The 21,154-nt window shown below is 35.9% G+C and overlaps 1 protein-coding gene across 4 annotated transcripts in view; it reads right to left on the minus strand.

The window, feature by feature from the left end:
• Positions 1–5,226: 5,226 nt before the first annotated feature.
• CUNH12orf50 (chromosome unknown C12orf50 homolog) overlaps positions 5,227–21,154 on the minus strand; it is a 31,021-nt gene continuing 15,093 nt past the window's right edge. For 2 of the 4 annotated variants that reach the window (XM_032874148.1, XM_032874145.1), the window contains exons 4-13: positions 18,008–18,166; positions 17,481–17,558; positions 17,285–17,398; positions 15,275–15,385; positions 13,998–14,105; positions 12,516–12,632; positions 10,975–11,079; positions 10,505–10,708; positions 8,564–8,656; positions 5,227–5,459 (exon numbers count right to left, since the gene is read on the minus strand). In XM_032874148.1, the coding sequence (XP_032730039.1) occupies positions 5,434–5,459; positions 8,564–8,656; positions 10,505–10,708; positions 10,975–11,079; positions 12,516–12,632; positions 13,998–14,105; positions 15,275–15,385; positions 17,285–17,398; positions 17,481–17,558; positions 18,008–18,166 (1,115 nt within the window). In that variant the 3' untranslated portion in view covers positions 5,227–5,433. The remainder of the gene's footprint in view (positions 5,460–8,563; positions 8,657–10,504; positions 10,709–10,974; positions 11,080–12,515; positions 12,633–13,997; positions 14,106–15,274; positions 15,386–17,284; positions 17,399–17,480; positions 17,559–18,007; positions 18,167–21,154) is intronic. The other 2 variants (XM_032874146.1, XM_032874147.1) reach the window with 2 other exon arrangements.

Raw genomic sequence — 21,154 nt, forward strand, 5'->3', positions numbered from 1 at the left:
AGTGCTATAAATTGGCACTCCTGCTCATAAAAAGGAACACTAGCAGCAAGGAAATATTTGAGAGAACTTGTGACCAGTCAATGCCGAGCTAGATTTTCACTTGAAATATCTGTGAAGCATGCCTTTTCTATATTCCCCTAGCACCTATCCTGTACTTCTTCTGTGGCACACCTCATATTATATAAGTGCTTTAATCACTATTTGCATTACATGAGAAACATTTAGAGGGAAAGACTTCATTTATCTTTGTGTCCATAACCTCTAGCAGACGGCTTGATGTTAGTGGGTGTTCTTTCAACATGTGTTCAGTGAACTGAACTGCTGCTATAGACTGAGTATGTGTTTCCCCCACATTCATATGTTGAGATCCTAACCGCCCCCCCATGCGGTGTCTTTGGGGAGTAGGTTGTGAGGGTGGAGCCTTCATAAATGGGATCAGTGTCCCTGAAACAGGGACCTCAGAGAGTTCCCTCTCCCCTTTCCACCATGTGAGGACATAGCAAGAAGTCATCCATGAATCAAAAAGCGGACCCTCACCAGACACCAAATCTGCAGTGCCTTGATCTTGGACTTCTCAGCTTCCAGAATTATGACAAATAAATGTTTGTTATTTAATACCTCCTAGCCTATGGTATTTTGTCATAGCAGCCCAAATGGACTAACACAATTATAGTTATTTTTACATAAAATAAATTATCTTTAGAATGTAGTGCTATTAAAAAAAATTATCCTGGGAATACTAGTATAATTTTCTGATATAACTGTGTTTTCTTTCTTGCCTTGGTTATCAGAAGACTCAACTGTAATAAAATATACATATTTTGATATTCACTTTTTCCTTATTTTATGAGGAAAAGACATGGATATGATACAACATACGACATAGCTACACCACTCTCAAGGGAGGGCAAAAAGACAGAAATGGGAAAGAAACTTTGACTATGAGTTTTACTGTCATGGCTCTGAAGTTATTATTGGTCCAGAGTGGTCCAGTGTGGCTTTAGAGTAAGTTGGGCCCTGAGGAAAAAAGTATAATCAGATATTTAACCAGTCTAGTAGAGTGAAGAGAATAATCTAGAGTCACCGACACAGGTGGTACCATCCTGCCTTTGTCACTTACAAATTATATGACTACTCAGTGCCTAAGTTTCTCATTAATGGAGGCTTTTAATAACTCCTCTTTTTTTTTTTTTTTTTTTTTTTGTGGGTTGGGGTACTAATGTTTCAGTGAGTTATTTCATGTAGTATAGTGCCTGCTATGTAGTAACAACTCTACATAAGGTGCATAAGGAAAGGTAGTTGTGATAGGCAGAAAAGTGGTTCCCCAAGAAGCCCACCCCCTGATCCCTGGAATCTGTGACTACATTAGCGTATATGGCAAAGGGGAATTAAGGTTGCTACTCACCTGACCTTAAAGTAGTGAGACTATCTGAGGCTATCGCAGGGAGATTAATTAATTATTCACTTTGGCTAGGCCACATTGCCCTGATATTTAGTCATACAGTATTCTAAATGTTTCTGTAAGGAAAATTTTTGTTGGTATTTACACTTAAATTGGTAGATTTTAAGTAAAACAGATTGCTCTCCATAATATGGTTGGGCCTCATCCTAAATAGCATAAAAGGTTGACCTTCTCAAGCGAAAAGGAATTCTCCATCAGACTGCCTTTAGACTCCACTGAATCTCCAGCTTGTTAGCTTCCTCCATCAGATTTGAGACTTGCCAAGCCTCAACAATTGTATAAGTCAACTCTTTAAAATAAATCTATATATAAAAGTATATGCATTTATACAAAATATAACATATTAAAATTATATATATATCCTCTATCTATTCTGTTTCTTTGGAGAATCCCAGTATGGATTTTGGTACTAAGAGAGGCTCTATAGGAACAGAATCTTAAAGATGAGTTTTCCAAAGTGGCTCTGGGATTTCTGGAATTTGCTCTCTAATCTGATTAGACTTAGAGACTCTAATGACTCTATTTTTAGTAGTAAAGAGAGCACTGATCATTCATGGTGTGATATGGCACTAGAAATACACAAAATATCACCATTGTATACTCACAAACACTTGAGAAGCAAGGATCTTGAATTCGTAGCTCACACATCACAAAAATGATCTGAAAGCTGCCCTGAAAAAAAGACCCTTATCTCTCCTAGGCACAGGGCTAAGATTTCTGAAAAACACATATCCTGTGAGCCACTAATTACAACACAAATTGAAATCCCAGGCTCCCAGGTTATTTACTGTTAAAGTGAGGACATTGACTAGGGAGAAGCATCATCCTGAAAGTTGGAATGGAGAGATATGAGAAGACCCTCATGAAGCTGGGAACATTTGAGCCTCTATGTTCTGATGAGTCTTTGCCAGTAGAATTAGCCTCTCCACTCCCAGTAGTCCCACCACCCTCATCAGATTAACTGAGGCAGTTGCCATGCAAGACAATGCTGATTTCCCTCAGGACTGACCCCTACCACTGCTTTTGGTACTAACCCAGCAGGCTACTAAAGGGATAGTATGAAGTGTACTTCCATGAAGAAGTACATTGCTCTCCAAAAGAGGTACTTGAGTTTGCTAATTTATACAAACAAAAACCCTGGGACTGTGTGTGGGAGTGAGTATTAAAGATGTGGAATAATAGTGAAAGAAGTAGACACTTAACAAATTCACTATGATCTGTCTACTAAGCAGAGGTTCTACTTTTAATGTCACAGCTCAGGGAATTATAAAGGGCTCCAACAGTTTGGTTGGTAGGTTGGTTGGTTGGTTGGTTGGTTGGATGGATGGCTTAAATATAGACTAAAAGGTGGCCCAGAGTGAGCGAGCTAGAAATACCAAACTTGCCTTGGTTTCCTGTCAAGGAAGTGATTCAAAAGCTTAGGGAGATGGAAATGTTAGAGTGGATTTGTTATTTAAGACCTACCTACCCTGGGAAGGTCCAGGAGACATCTTTACAGCCTCCACACACCCTGCCAATTCATACACTGCAGTGCTTACCCCCATTACCTTAGAAATTGACCTTATATGGAAAGTGGGTCCTTATAGCGGTAATCAAGTTAACATGAGGTCATTAGGGTGATTACTAATCTGACTGATGTCTTTGTAAAAGAGGAAGTTTGAATACATACACACACACACACACACACACACACACACACACACACACAGGAAAGGTGATGAGGAGAAACACAAGAAGTCAAATCAACAAAGCCAAAGAGATAGGCCAAGAACAGAGTCTCCCTCACAGTCCTCAGAAGGAACCAGTGCTGCCAACATCTTGATTTCAGACTTATAGCCCCCAGAACTATGAGACAATAAATTTCTGTTGTTTGAGCCACCCAGTTTGTGGTATTTTATGACAGCCCTAGCAAACTAATATACTAAGCATTGAATACATGCTGTTTTTGTTAACATTTTTATTACTGCTGCATTTTGAAAAGAGTAGAATCATAGTACACCCATCAAATTCATTGAAAGCTTTTGGAAGTGATGGAAAAGGCAGTTGCTTTTTCCATCAGCTCCAAAAGCTGGCCTCATAAACTTAGGCTTCAATGCCTTACTTTTATGTTCAGGAGTCAGCAGGCATAACTTCTGGCTGGCTTACCACATTTTTGGTTGTCCACTTATCTTTGTCATCCTCTATCCTTTCTTATTTGGGGGCTTGTTATCTTCTTCTTTCTGGGTTATTAGTTTACCACATTTAAGCCATGGCTTTTCCCTGCCTCACAAATATGAAAACTGAGTTGGTTAATGCTACCATCCACTTGGTCCTCTTAGACAAAGTTTATCATAATAAAAATGTTCATTTGATCAGGGATGATACCTGTACATATTCAGAAGAATGACATTCAAATCTTCTTTCAGATTTTTCTCATTCCTCATTGAGTCTTCAGCAGTTTGCATGTAATAAAGATACACACTGAGAATCTGTACTTTGAGAAAGATACCTTGAATTGCCTTCTGAGAACCATTCCTTCTTCACCACTAGATGAACTTTCAGAAGGACAGAGGTCTGTTAAGTGGAATTACAGATGTTTCCTATTAGCCTCCCTCTAGAGAGCTTTTCAACCCAGCTCTTTTCTTCCATCCTGCTCGGATCTATCTCACCAAGACATTTTACTGGCACCGTTTCCATTTCTGACCACTCTGTTTGTGAAAACAAAAGGACTGTATCCCTATGTTCTTCAAAGTAGGTAGACAGAGCACCATTAGAAGCTAGAAACTAGGACTTACTACTCCACAGGCTGGAATCAAATCTATAAAATGTTTTAAAAATAAAATATTTCTAAACTCACACTCTGAGATCTCCCCAATAATATCGAACAAGTGGTGACTAATAACCACGAGATTCATGTAAACATAGACAAGGTGTCCCAAAGTCTTAGTGAAATTCTGAGCTTTAATAAACTCAGAAGTATAAATGCTACAGACTTACAAAAACAGCATTTGAAAGGTTAATCACATATATTGCCGTCATACTGGTCTTTGAATTTGAAGAATAAATTCTCAATTTTAAGTTCTTGTTTCAGTCATTCTGCAGATGAATTTTTTAGAACTCATTAAAAATGTATTATTCTAAACAAGTGCAAAAGACACGGAATTAAGTTTTCAAATGATATCTCTGTTATAAGCATTAATACTTCTAAAGTTACTTAAAGCCTTAAAATCTAGTACTTTTGAGACATCACATTATTAACACACTTCTTTCCTTTTACAAATCCTTTTCTTTAATATGAACATATAATTTTTCTGTTCTTCATAAGAAAATGTTTATTTTTCCGTTTTGAATCTCACACGTCTCAGCAGTTAGGTTTTGTAGTTGCCAATTAAAAGACATTGTTCAGCACTCCTCTGCATAATAAACCAATCTTTTTTTTTCCTTTTTACAACACATTGAAGTGTATTTCTATTGGAATTCCTCTAACATTCTCATCACCAAATTATAACTCTGAGACTTCACTGAATTTGTTTACTTTATCTGTTATTATCACTGAGGACCCAGCTTAAAAATCTAGGTTAAGAAAGAAAATGGGAGGTTTCTTCTGTAAAGAATATTGCAAAACAGAGATCAAAGACACGATTTCACTTTTCAATCTGTGCACTCTAACTCAGTTTACAATTAGAGAATGATTTTAATTGTCAAACTTTTAAATTTTATTAAATGTTTGTGGCAATGCATCGAATGAATTCCAGACCTATATAAATACACAGGCAGCTGTTTGCAATTTGCATTTTTATCAGTTTTGAAAGAGCACAATGTACTTCCTGCATCTTATTTTCAGAATTTGCATTTTATCATCTTTGGCTACCCAGTATATAGTATGGAGTACTTGAATATCTCATTCTTTGAATTTTCATTTTTGATTGTAAATCAGATGATATCTGGCACGTTTCTCTTTTCTCATTTTTCTCTTCTCTCAACCTCCAGATTTACTTGCTCCCATTTCTTCTTGGCTCTAATAATAAAACACACAAAATACTTAAAATTATTTTCTTTTTTGGCATTCTTCAAGATACCGATGTTCTGAATTTCTTTGGCTAATTGCTTACCATACATCTAAAGGCAAAACAAAGCCCAAACACATTGTTTTAATTCACATATTTTCAAAATGCTATTCAAACTAATTCCATTTCTTTCCAAAGCTTATTGTGTTTTGAATTTGGATGGAGGGATGAAAAGGGATGGAAATGATACTCCATATAAGGCTGTACCTTAGTGTACTCAGAATGAACAGAATGAATGTTGCATCCTACAGACAGGCACCTCCAGTCCCACCAGCTATATCCGTATCGGAAAGGACACGTGGCCCCAAGGGAAGGCTGAGATCTCTAATCACCTTCAGCTCCATTCATTGGTCCCCACACATTTTCCTCTCCTGCTGCATTATCCTCATAGCATCGGACATTTTCCCAAAAGGCTCTTCTCACCCATTTACACTTCTATGGCCTTCGCTCTGAGATACTCCTTAGTGGAATAGACTAGTGGCAGCTTGTGCTTTCTGCCTCCTCTCTCCAGCAGTCCATCTGTCCACTGGGAAATGGGAAATGGTGAAATCGCTCCTCTGTGCCCTAGCAGGAAGTGTAGGGGGAGGAAACACAAGCTAATCTTTCTCTAGCCTGATGATGACAAGAACAATTGGAAAGGACAGGAGTTTACGGGTTGCAGATTTCCCAGTCAAAAGCTCAAGGTAAATAAGAAAATGATTTTTATAATTCTTTTCTATTTCTTGAACCTAAGTCCCTATTCTGCCTGATGTAGAAAATTTATCTGGTCCTTTGCACATAAACTTAGTCCAATTCAGTGATTTCTTAGTTATTTCACATTTATATTTCAACCACATTCAGATTTGAAATTCTTTCTCAGGATTTCTTTCCCTCCCTCTCCCATCTCCCTCTGCTTATGTAGATTTCTGGGGTTGGAACAGGGGAGAATGGTTGCTGCTTTGTGATGGCTAGGAAGAGAATATTATCACAACAGTCATGGGTTGGGTCTTTAACATGGCTTGGGTCTGGTGCTGGTGAATGGTGGCCCAGATAATATAGCCTAAGGTTTCTCAAACTTTGATGTGCATCTTGATCATCTGGAGAACTTGTTAATATGCAGATTTTAATTCAGTAGGTCTGCTGTGGAGATTCCACATTTCTAACAAACTCCCAGGTGATGTCCTTGCTGGTTCCCCTCAGACAATACTTCAAGTCACAAGTGACAAGTGGATGATTTGGGTTATAATCAGCTACCCAGCAGAGCCGTCTTTTGAGATTCTGATTGAGTTCTCCCCCGATAGAACCCAACCACAAAGGCCATCTTTCTGGTGCTGTGCTTTCAGCCCCAGCCAAGAGACTTTGGGTAGACTGGCCGGCCCTTTCCCAGGAACTGACTCTCACTTGAAACTCACAAGGATATGTGATGCCTTCCCAAGCAAACCTGAGGCTTGGGAATCCCAAGAGGCTGTCTCCAGCCCTCTCTCATGTTAGACATGACTTGCTCCCCCCCACTCCCACAAACACATGGCATTGATAAATTCTCTCCAAAGCTTCTTTCCCCTGTCTGCATCTGGGACGTGCAATGCAGATCCTCCTTATGCTCAGAGTATCATAACTTCAAAGGGAAATCCATCCCTGACTTTCTTTCCCTGGGCCCTGGCACAACTGGAGGTGATAGAAGAGCAGAAGGGGACTTGTCTAGAGTAAGTGACCCCACACTGTAGCTGGTCACTTTCTGCCTCTCCATGCCCTCCTCTTGCTCTACACATTGGACCAAAAAAGTGCTTTTATGAGCTCACATCCCCTGTCACATTCCCTTTCCTGGGCCATACATGGATGATACATGTTTCATGCCCTGAAGTGACCCCCTTTCCCCCCAAATCCTTCTGTAATTCATGTTCAACTCCCTGGGATGAGAAGTGAGAAGGGTGCTGGGATACAAAAGCAGTCGCCGGGAGAGGAGCAGGGATGAGGGGTGAATCCTTAAATACTCCAAATAATGTCACACTCACAAGGGAAGAATGGAGAAAAAGATGCAGCTCAGGAATTTGTAGTTTTATCTAGGATTTCTACCAATTTTCATTTCCCCCCAAATTAAGTGCAATCACATGTGAAAACCCACAGAAAGCGAAGAGAAAATATAGTCAGTGAAATAGCATGGCAGCAGCATTCTCTTAGAGTACAATATGATTTGGAAAGATATGGTAAAAGAAAAGAAAAGCAACTGACTTCACAGTCAAAGTAAAGAGTTTTGAGAAATACTAAAGATCTCAGCTGTTTTTGTTTTTGGAAAGTAGACAGTTTCTAATCTGGATGTCCTTGGGTTCATTCTGGGAAGCTCTTGTATAAAAGTTTATGGATTTCAGATGATTCTGGAAGTTCTAGGCTAAAGATATAAGTAGGAACTCTCTATTTAGAACTTTTTTTGAAAGGTTCCTTTTTGTGGAGTAACTGAAACCATTTTATCCTGTATGGTTTTCCAAACCTACTTTGCCAACCCTAGGATAAACTTGGAGAAGACATTAAGGTTTTTAGCAAAAGAACCACCTGAGGTCAGATCTGCTTCAAACCTCTACCCTGGGGAGGTTCCCAGGATTCCCATATTCTCCCAGAGAACAGAGCACAACAAGGGGGACACCATAGTCACTCAGAAACTCCTGGCCTGGAAACTTCATCTTAGGTGCCCTGTTGGTCTGCACCAGCCAGTATTTGTCCATGGTGGATATAGTAAGGCTTTAATATTTTGTGTCCAAATATGGTTTTATATATTTGCTTTGTAGTTCAACAAAGAATGAATTTTAACATATAATTGCTGCAACTACTAAGCTTGTATCTAAGGAGAGAAGTATATCAAAAAGATTTCTGATAACATAAAAATAGGCAAAGGAGACCACAATAAAACAAAGTAAAATTAAATTGCTAGTAGACAAGATATCTACCAAACTCCAAGTAACTGTGTTTGTAAGTATCATTAAAATTTCCTAAATTTTTCTAAAATATGTTTCCTGATCTTACAACTTAAAAGATTGTCATTCATTTTTAGAATGCTACATTAAAATTACTAGTAAATATTTACCTGTATATATCTTTTCAGTTTTTGAATATGTTTTTGAAAAAGGAATTCTTTTTCGCCAGGCTGAACCATTATATGATGTTGACGTATATTTATCTGAGAAAAAAGGAAGACAGGAATTAAATATTTTATAACTTCAAAATCATATTCCAAGAGTATCTCAAAGTTATAAATATCTCAGAGGTGAAGCTGTTCTCTAAGTAACTTATTTTAGCATTTCAAAACTAAAGCATCAGGGACCCAAGTGAGTTTATTAAGACCATTTTATGATGGGGCACCTGGGTGGCTCAGCAGGTTAAGCCTCTGCCTTGAGCTGAGATTATGATCTCAGGGTCCTGGATGGGCTCTATATCAAGCTTCCTACAGTGGGGAGTCTGCTTGTCTCCCTCTATCCATTTACCCCCAAATCCCCGCTCGTGCTCTCTCTCTCTCAAATAAATAAAATCTTAAAAAAAAAAAAAAAAAAAGGAAAGACCATTTATGTTATCAATGAACATGGATGGTTATGTACCTCTTAATTGGCTGTCCAATTCTTCAAATAAGGCTCTCTCCCATGAGGCTAAGCTATATGTGAGAGTATGCTATCTAGATGTGACCAAAATATTTCATTGTCTTGCTTTACCATATAATTCTGCTAATGCTTATAGAAGAAAGAAGAGAAAGAAAAAAAGACCTGGAAGGTCCCACCAATTCCTTTTCCCTTCCATGAAGTAACTCCCATGATGGCAGGGAATATTCTACCATAGTGAATGTGCTATCCCAGGAAACCAAAGCCTTGATATGCTGACTTGGTTCTTTAATATCTACTTCCCTCTGACAACTGTATATTTGAACTATTATCTAACAATGTTGAATTTGTGTTTTTAAGTATTGCTATGCAGCTACAATTCTCAAAGCATGGTTCATAATAATACTAAGAAGTTATTTGCTTTTTTTCCTGTGTTAACATTTGCACTAATGGTGCAAAAGCAATAGTGAGCATAATTCAAATGCAGACACCTTAACACAAATCCAGACAGCCATTCACTGCCAGTAAAATAATAATAAAATAATAATAGTAATAAATAAGAATATTTCACCCAAGAATATCCTTATTTTTGTATATAAACCCATATACCATTTTATTCTAAAACTAATAGAAGAAATACAATTTAAATAGAGCTAACTTCTATTTAAAATATAAAAGAAAGGTCCTAAGAGAGACATTGAATTTTTACTTATGTTTCAGAAAGTAGAGAGCATTCAGAACTCCACAAACTAGTCTGCGAACACAGGAAAATAGAAGCATGAAATTAGAGGGAATTAAGTTGCTCATGTTAAGTTGAGAGAATTGAAACCCAACTTCAAAAGAGCAAAATTCATCTGAAACAGGAAGAAAAGATGTAGTTCCCTCCTCCCTGGTGGCCTTGTACTTAATGACATATACTGTGACTTAGCCTATTACATGATGAAATGATTTAGAAGCAATCTGTACATGGTAGGAGAGATGAGAGGTTGTCAAAAATATTGCAGTTAACCCCCAAACTAACCCTTCCAGAAAGTAATCATGAAGGCTTAAGGATAAGCCAGGGCACTAGCCTGAAAGTGATGGTTGAACAACACAGTTAGTGGAATGAGAAAATGTCAACCATTTGAAAACAATCCTTAAGAGTGAAATAAAGCTATCCAGGGGGAACAAAGTGCAGTGCTGTGAGACAAAACTCTAGGGAGGTTCAATGTCTAGTTGTCTGCACCCAACACGTTTTCTAACATATCCTTTAAACCATATGCACTCCTGCTCATGGAAGAAATCCTCTCACCAGTTTTCTAAGACGTCCTGGTGTGGTGATGGCCTGAAAACAGAAGAGGAGGGTGGGTAGCAATGAAGATTAATTGGACCATGACGTAATTCCACGGGGATGCAAACCATGGACATGAGTAAACGACATAAAGAAAGAGCTTTACCTGGACAGAGGTTGAATTTGGGTTCCTTGTTAACATCAACTTTACTGTAGGACCCGCTTGTGGGCCTGCTGCGGGGGGGTGCACTCAGTGAGACAGTCCTGATAGCATCTCTCTGAACGTGGATATAGGATGCGTTCTCAGCATTTCTGTTTTTATTATTGCGATGGTAACTCATCTTATTTTTGGGATTTGGGGCCTGTACTGCTGTAAAGGAGAGGGGGAAGGGAGTGAGGGCTAAAACAAACTGGTATCATACCCATAAATAACATACTGCAGGTTAAATGTTTGACAGCGCTATGGAAGGCAATGTGTGCTAAGTGAACTAAATTGATAGGAGTTGGGTTGACATCTAAAACAGCATGTTGTACAACAGTAATTTGTTTTTCAGGTAGGAAATATTAATTTATATTTAATTTCTTAATTTCGTTTCAAATTATAGTTTAGAAATACCAGATATATAGATACTTTACCTCTCCGCATTCCTGGGCCAGGAAAATTCTTTGGTTCATCATAAATCCATTTTCTTTTTTTCACACCTTTAAAGTGAGGCTTCCTCACTGGTTGGACATCATTCACTTGAAGAAGATACAAAGTTTTACAGTTTTTTAAAGAGATGCTTTCATCTAAAAATTACTGTAGGTGATAATTACATATCTGTGCATTCACATGTCAAGCCAGAGAAAAAAACAAATGCACTCCTCTAATACTTTACTTTTTAGAACAAAGGGTGACTTATTTCTTAAAGCAGCGCCCCCTTCCCCCAAAAAAATCTGTCCTGGAAATTGACTGATGAGAAAACTTTCAATATGTAGCATTCCTCAGGGAAAAAGTGCTCTTTCCCAAAGGAATGTGTAGATTGTTTAAAAGACTATAAAATTACGTTCCAAATATAATTATTTATCTCATTGTGTTATTTTTTAAGTAGTTTTAGAATTGTTATTTTGAACATAGATCTACTTCTTAAGAAATTGGATTAGTGTAAAATGCATTTAGTGAATATTACTTTATTCTTTTAAGTTTTAAGAATTTGAGTGTGTTGTTAGTTTTGGAGAAATAAGACTAAGTAGTCAGAATTTGTAAGTGCTAAGATCACTAAATTATTCACTTTTTTACTGGCATGTTTTTACATTTAAAGGTTTATATACAAACTCAGTTTTCTAGGAATTTATAAAGGACATTTCTGCAGAGAATCTTAAAACAATCTAGTAGACAGGGGCACTCATGACTTCTCTATGTGGAGATCCTGAACATGAATAAGTAACTATTGCACAGAGAAAATGAACAAGTTCACTATGTAGATTACATTAGCTCTCTCTAGTGGACTACTAAATCTGTCTTTGCCTTAGCTCTCAAGACCAGTTTCAGTGTTAAATTTGAATTCTGATTCACCACCTGCTCTCCAATTATTGTGCTCCACCTTTACTCTCAAGTCCCCACTTCTAGGATTTGGAAACCATATTTTTAACAAATGTCACCAAACTGAGGTTCTTAGGAGTAAACCATCATGGTTTCCTTCAGGGCCTGGTTGGGATCCAAGAGCATTACTAGGACTCAGGAAATGAAATAAAGGAAAGAAGGAAGGAAGGAAACAGAAAGGAAGATTCATGAGTCTTAATTGTATTAAGAGAAGTAGCTTAGAATACTGAATGGCATGGAGAAGTCAAATCATGAAAAATAATCCAAAACATAATAAAAATCTGTCAGTGTATCCCATGTTGCATTAAATTAAAAATGCTATACTAAATACTAATGAATCTTCCGAGAAGGTAGTATATCATTAATTTTAATACCTAAATTAAACTAGTGGGAGTGTGTGTAATTTACTAGGACCTACATCACAATTCATTGTCAGAGTTAGTAGAAGAATAATTGTTTTTAATTCTTAATCCTGAATAATTTTCAAACCATCATTTTTTCTTTCTTTTTAAAAATTCTATTTCAAATAAGCAAAACAAATCCATGATAAGACAAATATATCTAAGGCCAAAAAGTGATAGAGCTAATGTCTCACTTGAAGAGGGGTCCTCTCTGCACTTCATACTGATATTCTCAGTAGCATTTAATACATGCGTTGTAGGTACTAGTCGGGTAGTTAGGGAACGCTTTGGATGAGGACTGTCCGTGTTATCTTTTAAAGCAAATTAAGAAAATAAAATGTCAATATTAGTAAAAGAAGCTTTCAGTTGGCATTTCACTTTTCAAACATTATATGATGGGCATACCTCTTTAAAAATATATATATATGTATATTAATTTTTACAGTTCATCACTGAAATTCCCTAATCCCTACCATGAGTCCCCAAAATTTGCCACTAACAAAATATTAAAAATCTAAACTACAGACATTATCTTCAACATATAAATTATGTATTTGTGGCAATATTTTAATACCTTCATATAAAAGAATCAGAAATTTATTAATTTTAAATCAAATGTGCTTATTTAAATTAAGGTTCTAGAAATAATTCAAATGTAACAACTTTCATGTGTTCTATGCTTTGGATCAGGACAGCCAAGCAGAGCTTTATACAATGATGGAAATTATCTCAGTTTGTACTGTACAAAATGATAGCCGCTAGTCTCATGTGGATATCGAACACTCGAAACATGGCTAATGCAACTGAAGAGCTGATTTTTTTTAGTTTTATTTCATCTTAGTTTAAATTTAAACAGCCAAATGCGAATTGTAGCAACTGTTATTAGTGTAGTAAGAATTTTGTTCGTTTTTTTTGGTTTTTGTTTTTTTGATAGATTGGGCAAAGTGTTTGCATCTCTGAGAGCGAGGAAGAGACTTACATGTCATTTGCCATTGATCATAAGTGCCTTAACCTACTCTTGAGAACATTTATTTAACGGTGGGGAAAATGGTAGATGAAATTTGTTATTATTTGGATGGAGAATATGTAAAGCCCTCTAATTACAGGACAGCTATACGGTTAGTCTGAGAGAACTGCCTAGCAGAGAGGTACGAGCGGGGGGATTCTAAGCATGGTGTAACGGTAATCTAAAACTGTAAAGGATGGATTTTGTTATCATATCTCTTGATTATTCACAGACTAGTAATAATTATAAAATGGAGAGGTCACAGACATCATGAGATTAATACTCTTCACAGTCTTCACAAACAAATCTCCCTAAGAAAATTCAATCACACTGAGTATTTGGTTGGAAAAAGAAACTAAAGAGGACTTGGTTTTACTGTTTAACAGAACCAGTTAACAGTAGAGATAGCAAGACTCCTAGAAATTATGGAGTTCAACAAGCCAGTATTTTAGATAAGGAAACTGAAGCTAAAAGAGATGGTCTCAGGGTCAAACAATAAGGGACAGACCAGGACTGAAAACTTAGAGTTTTTGACTCCTGTTCACTGTATTCAATGCATATTTTTATTTATTATCTCGCCTCTTCTTTTGGTTTCTACAAGTGTCAAGTTTTGTATTTAACATACCTATCCAAATTATGAATGAATTAAAATTATAGGATGATTCATTACCTTTATTATTTGAACATTTTGATATGGTGATTTCCTTCTCTTCTGTTAAAGCTTTATTTTCATCTACTCCAAGAAATATGATCCTCTGTGGAACATAACAGTCACCTCCTATGACAATACCTTATGGTCAGTGGCCATGGTGGCAGAAAGTTCTACAGAACTATCTTCCAACACAAGATTATCCTTTTCTATAGTACACCTTTTTCCCGGTTTTTTTAAATACTTCTCAGTGATAATCACACACATCTCCACACATATTACATATGCTTAGATTAGAGTATGTATGCTTACATAGAGATAACTCCAAAGAAATTCACATAGACAACACAATTTTCCTTTAACATATATAAATCTTTACTTCTACCCTTTATCATCCTTTAGAGTTACTCAGAGTTAGTATAGTTTATCTTCAATATAACATCTTCAGATATATGAGAGCAATTTTTAGCTCCTTAAAGGTCTTCTATTTTCCAAGATAAATATCCATAATTGCTTTAAATACTACTTGTATACTTAATTTCCAGATTCTTCACCATACAAGTTACCCTAACATAAAATATGTTTCAAGTAACCTTCTTTTAAAATGACACACTCATGTGGACTACCATTACAGAAATCCGTAGAATTAGTATAATAATAGTTGACATTTATAGAGCATTTTTCTATATGTCAGACACTACTGAGAACTTTAAATGACTTACCACATTTAATTATCTTCCTATACTATTCCTAATAATTCAGTGTGAGTTTACCTGAGTTTTTGGTAACTGACACCCAGTACTGAATCATTTTTAAACCTTGTGGCCAACAAAAAACACTTATTTTTCTCTTCACAATCTGTATCATGTCAAGTCTTTCCCAACTTGAAGAAACCCTACCATTAATGTCTTGAACTTAAATGCAAGATTTTATGTGTATCACAGTTTGAGTTTACCTTGTTAAATTTCGCTCTTTCATCCAGCATATTAACGTCCAGTCATCTGTAAATTCTATAAAAATGTCTCCATTCATCCACTCATTTGATTGTTTAAACATTTGATTGTTTAAACATAAAATCTACAAATACTCACAGAGTGCACATCACATGTCATTCTCCTATAGGGATTCATCTACAGCAACTGATTACCTACAATTCCAGTCCTCAAGTTCCTTACCCAAAACCAACAATAAAAATGTCCAAAAGATTTTGAAAAAATGAAATTAGTTATGAGAGGAAATTCAGAATCATTTATTATATGGCGATACATTCAGAATCAACCAGGAATAACTTAACTCACCTCCATTTTCAAAAGCGGCAATGTCAGTCCTTGGTTTCCTATCCAACGATGTTTTTATCTCACCTTGCCTCTCAAATAGGCTAAATTTTGTTGGAACTGTAAGACCATCCCCTAAAAATTTTTTTTAAAAAATTAGCAAAGGAAAAAGAAGAGAAAATCACCCCACGAGCCATAGGCACTTATATAAATCTAAAGTAGAATTCATGATGACAGTATAAAGTCAAAAATTAATATAAGTATTATTTGCATAGTTATATGATGAACTGTAAATTGATAGGAATTTTAAATAAATCTTGTAATTATCAAGAAAATAACAAGCAAGTTTACTTTCCTATGTGGATTATTTATTAAATGGCAACTTAAAAATTTAAAGAATCTCACATTATTATGTATGTGTAATATATTTAACTGGTTTCATGTGTTCTTCATATAATTAATTTTATATTTCTTTTGATTATATCTATTTATCATGATCAAGTTGAGTGAAAAGTATGAGTCTACCACTGAAAAATGAAAATCATACTGTCAGAATTAAATAATTCTTAGTGTTTTTCTTATACATCTCTAGATAATTTTCTTCTAAAATAAACTAATAAAAGCAGAATAAGAGAGAGATGATAATCTAATGTACCATATGATACTATATTGGATTCTAAATCAGGAAAAAAGTTCATTTCGCCATAAAGAACATTGATGGTACTGCTGGTGAAATTTATTTCAAAAAATCCTGTAAATAATATGCTATCAGTGGTAATTTCCTGATTTTGATATTTATACCAATGTGAGAGTTATGTAGGGGCATCATATCTGCAACTTACTCTTGCACAAAGTGTTTAGAAAAAAACACAGTGTGTATATTTAGAGAAAGAGTGAAAAATTGAATGTGTAAAATACTAACATTTGGGGAAATCTGGCAAAGGCTATCATGAATTAACTGAAATTATTTAAAAACAAAAGACTTTTAAAACCATAATATAAAGTGAAAGTACGTGTAATTATCTTTCTAATCTGCCCTTCTTATATTCCTTGCTAACTTGTTTTGTTTTCTTTTTCCTTGTCTAGTTAATGTGGGCAGTGTGCCTTTCTCCGGCTAGGGTGCCCACCTCTCAGCTGTCTTGCCAGTCATTCCAACATCTAATGGTCTGTTGCTGCCACCTACCGCCATATGTTTAGTTTGCCACATCTGTACTTTAAGGGCAGGCATTTTACTCTTGATCCTCTATTTCATTATACCCTCATCTTGATGTTGAGAGATTTCCCCCAACTATCTTTTTTTTTTTTTTTAATTTTTAGGGAGAGAAAGGGATTCAAATCTCCTACTGCAGCAAAACTTTTCAGCTCATCCTAGTGGCAAGACAACTGTATAAACTCGTGGCATCCATGGGTTTTCACTGAGTTTCTGGTTTTATATCCAGAAAATAATGCATTTATCTTGCCTTCAAGGGCAAATTGTTTACCAGCATTAAAACAAGATTCACCAAAACACAAGACCCATGAAAGGCCCAGCCTTGGAATCATCCACCTGCATTGCTTCTGAAATTGCCTGGTACACAAAAGGTACTCATTCAATGAACAAATGTATCCTTGTTCTGCCACTAACATCGTTCTCTGATCTCCTTTTGTCCTTCTAGGGCTAGGTTGTCCTTTCTATTCACAGAGAAAAATATGCACCTATTTCACAGGGAGATTTATTTGCAAAGAAAAATAAATGGTAGAAGCAAGTTATTTACAGAATGACTTGCGTGGTCAGGGCGGGGGTGGGGGGGGAAGTGCCACCATGCGCCTATGAAGCTTATTCGTTCTTTAGCTCCTTGAGGAAAGCTTAATTACATTAACTGCAGCTTTTCTTATTAAATATAGGTCATCTGATGAAAGCACTTCCTCCTCATTCTCAATTCTGATGTATTCTTTATCATTTAACTCTAGTTACATCTTACTAAATAATTCACAGCCTATCACACCAAGTATCTCTTACACAGCACCTTGAAGTGCTGTCTTTTCATTCCTTACCTTCTTGCAATTCACTGCCGTTTTCCAAAGGCTTTTCTATTTCTTTGTCTGCTGTAGAGGCTATGCTTTTTGATGATGAAATATCTGGAGGAGTATGGAATCTGTAGTATTCACCTAATCTCCCATTAGAAAAGTAGGGGGTTAGTGTTTTTGTCACATCAAGCATTTGAAAATCCACAAATGTTTGATTTCTTACCAGATTTGTAACACATCTCCTTTATTGCTCTTTTTTCTTCAATCTCTTCAGGAGTCTTTGTCCATAAACTAGAAGCATCTATAGGATATATATTTTTTTAAATAAGTTGTCCAAAGACAAATAATATGAAAATATTTACATCAGAATGAAAAACCCCAGACATTGTTCTCATGGATTTTTTTTTTAATTTTTAAAATCAATAATTTGCATACTGGTAAATGTGTCGAGTTACTATATTTCATGTATTAGAAAAATCAGTTTAAGTAACTGTACAAATTTAAATGAAATGTATCTCCCAGCCATCATACAACAAAAACCCTCCAATCCAAATGATCATAAGCATGTGTAGACATAGATCAAATTGGAACATAATGAATTGAATATACTTAATAATATTTAATCTATTTTCTTACCAAAATCTACCTAACATATTATGTTATGAACCTCTCACAGTTAAAAAAAATATGTAAAAAAAAAAAGTAGGGCTTTTGAGTATGCGTTGTAAATCTGAGAAAAGCCTTACTAACCATTTTGTTCATCTCCTTCCTCCTCTTCTTCCTCAAAGTTAGTTTTTAAAACTAAAGGATGGTGAATGGGTCGTGATATATTCTCCTGAGGTTTCAGGGGTTCCTGACTCTGGGTCAAGGGTGGAATTCCTTCCTGACTCTCTTTCTGTGGTGTGATACCTACAGAGGAAATGCAAAATTTCAGTCTTTTTAAGATACATTTTATGTGCATGTTCAATGATCGACAGTGTCCTCCTAATTTACTGCACATTTTATTAAAAGGTGTCTTATCTTATTTCTGAAAAGGTTATTAATCTAATAAATATCAACATTTTGCCTGGAAGGTGCAGAAAATACACTAATTCATAGATTTTAGATAGGAATTATAACCATGACTTGGCATATCACAATTTTGGTATAAATGCCAAGTGACCAAAAAGTATTACTGTATTCTTACATTGATTGTACCTATGGAATAAGAGTAAATTAATCACTTTACAACAAATTAACATAGACAAATTCAAATAAGGCATAGCTCATAATGGCAAAGTATATATGCCCAAAAGAGAAAAACATCCAATGGTTCTAGTTTTGTCGGGCTGCATGATTACTTGGACATGAGAAAGAATGATACTTTCAAATTTCTCTGTTGGTTGCACATTGGTTAAACTGTCCAAAGCTCTAGGTCATATTTAAATGTCCTGTAACTTTAAAACTAGAAAGCAATTAATAGAAAAATTTAGCGAACACATGAATCATCTATTATCACTAATTCGATCCCCTTTGTTTTCTAAATGAGTAGTTACCAAATTTGGCTAATTATCAGAATCAACTAAAGAAATTATTCAAGACAGGGGCACCTGGGTGGGTAAGTAAGTTAAGCATCTGCTACTGGACCAGGTCGTGATCCCAGAGTCCTGTGATCAAACCCTACATCGGGCTCCCTGGTGAGTGGGGAGCTTGCTTCTCCCTCTTTCTCTGCCCTTATCCTCCCCTCGTGCTCTCACTCTTTCTCAGATAAATAAATAAAATCTTTAAAAAAAAGAAATTTAAAACATCTTTTGGGTCTCTGCTTTCTGAACTTTGATTTAGAAGGACTGGATTAAAGCCTGAAAATCTAATTGCATTTTTTAAAAGTCTCAGGTAATTATGAAATCAGCCCCATTTGGAAACCACTACCCCGAATGAATGATCATCTAACTAGGGTCCTGGGTTATAGGAAATCTTTAGGTGTGCCATTCTAATAATTTGAAACCAATGAATCCTATTTCAGATCCTTAATTTCCACATTTATTTTTCCCCTAAAGTTGGTTAGCCTAAGAACAGGCTTGAGTTCACAATAGCCTTCTCTCCACTTTGTACAATAAAGGCCCTTCATTCATGCGAGAATATACTAGAATACACTGCCCAAAAGACAAATCCTCCTTTATTGATGAACCAAACTACCTCAAACCCTCTGTTACCTTAATTTATACACATTTCTACCAGGAGAAAATCATGATGTGGTAGGCAGAATAATGCCCCCCTAAGGATGTCCATGTCCTAAATTCCCAGAACCTATGTATATGTTATATGGGAAAGAGGAATTAAGGCTGCAGGTGGAATTAAGACATAATCAGCTGACCTTAAAAATGGCAGATTGTTTGTTCTCAGTTATCCAGGTGGGCCCAAGGTAATCAAAAGGGTCTTTACTAATGGGAGAGAGATGCAGAGGAAGAGAGCCAGGAAAGTGGTGTGACCATGGAAGCTCTGTCGAGTGATGCAGTTGTCAGGAGGACTTGACTTTCATTGCTGATTTTGAAGGTGGAGGAGGGAGGATATGAACCATGGAATACAGAAAGCCTCTAGCAACTGGAAAAGGCAAGGGAACAGATTCTCTCCCAGAGTCTTCAGAAGAAATGCTATAATATATAGATGTCTGTTTGGTTGTGCTATTTTATAGTTGCTCAAGTCTTCTGTTTCCTTGTAGTTTGTAATTGTTTGCATAGGATATCTTTTTTCATTCTTCGCTTTCAACTTATTTGTGTATTTAAATCCAAAGTGTATCTTCTATAGATAACATATAGTTGGATCCTTATTTTTAATCTGGTAATATCTGCCTTTTTATTGTATTTTAATCAAATCACATTCAATGTTATTATTGATATAGTTGGATTTTTATCTGTCATTTTACTTGCTGCATTCTTTTTTGTTCCTCTATATTTTTTTAGTGTAACATTTTAATTATTTTTATGATTTTTCCATATTTTTAAAGGTATCTTCTGGGGAGTTGCTCTAGGGCTTACCAAATAGTTCCTAACTTTTCAAAATATACTTCAGATTTATATTATTTAATTCCCCCTAGAGATAATAAGGTTATTCCTATATAGCTCTATTCCTTCTTCATTCCTCCCAATTTGTGCTGCTGTTGTTCTATCTATATGTGTTACAAACCCAAAAATACATTGTTATATTACTTTAATTTTGTATTTTTTAAAGAAGCTGAGAGAAGGAAGAGAAAATGTGTATCTATAGGGTTTGTCATATTAACCTTCTTATTTATCATTCTTGATTCTATTCATTTATTCCTATGGATTTGAGTCACCACCTGGTATCATGTCCTTACCATAATATAGGTTTGCTCTCAGATGCCTCCTTTATGCTCTTATTGCCAAAAACTCAAAAATACAATTATATACAAATGCAAGTGTATATGGTTTTTTTTTTTTTTCCTTTCAGTATTTTGAATATGTCCTACTGCCTTCTGGATTAACAACGTGTCTGAGAAATCAGCTGTTAATCCTACTGAGGTTCCTTTAATATGTGACTAATCATGTTTATTTTGTTCTTTTCCAAAATTGCTTTTGTTTTTGGCATTTAACCCTTTAACTATGATATGTCTGGATGCAGATATCCTTGGACTTATCCTACTTAGAATTTGTTGTTTCTTGAACATGTAGATTAATATTTCTCATTGAATTTAAGGAATTTTCTTTTTTTTTTTTTTGAAGATTTATTTATTTATTTATTTGACAGAGATCACAAGTAGGCAGAGAGAGAGAGAGAGAGAGAGAGAGAGGAGGAAGCAGGTTCTCCACTGAGCAGAGAGCCCAACATGGGACTTGATCCCAGGACCCTGAGATCATGACCTGAGCTGAAGGCAGAGGCTTAACCACTGAGCCACCCAGG

Source organism: Lontra canadensis, unplaced genomic scaffold (genome assembly GCF_010015895.1).
Source record: "Lontra canadensis isolate GAN:19392208 unplaced genomic scaffold, GSC_riverotter_1.0 scaffold52, whole genome shotgun sequence".
NCBI classification, from domain to species: Eukaryota; Metazoa; Chordata; class Mammalia; order Carnivora; family Mustelidae; genus Lontra; species Lontra canadensis.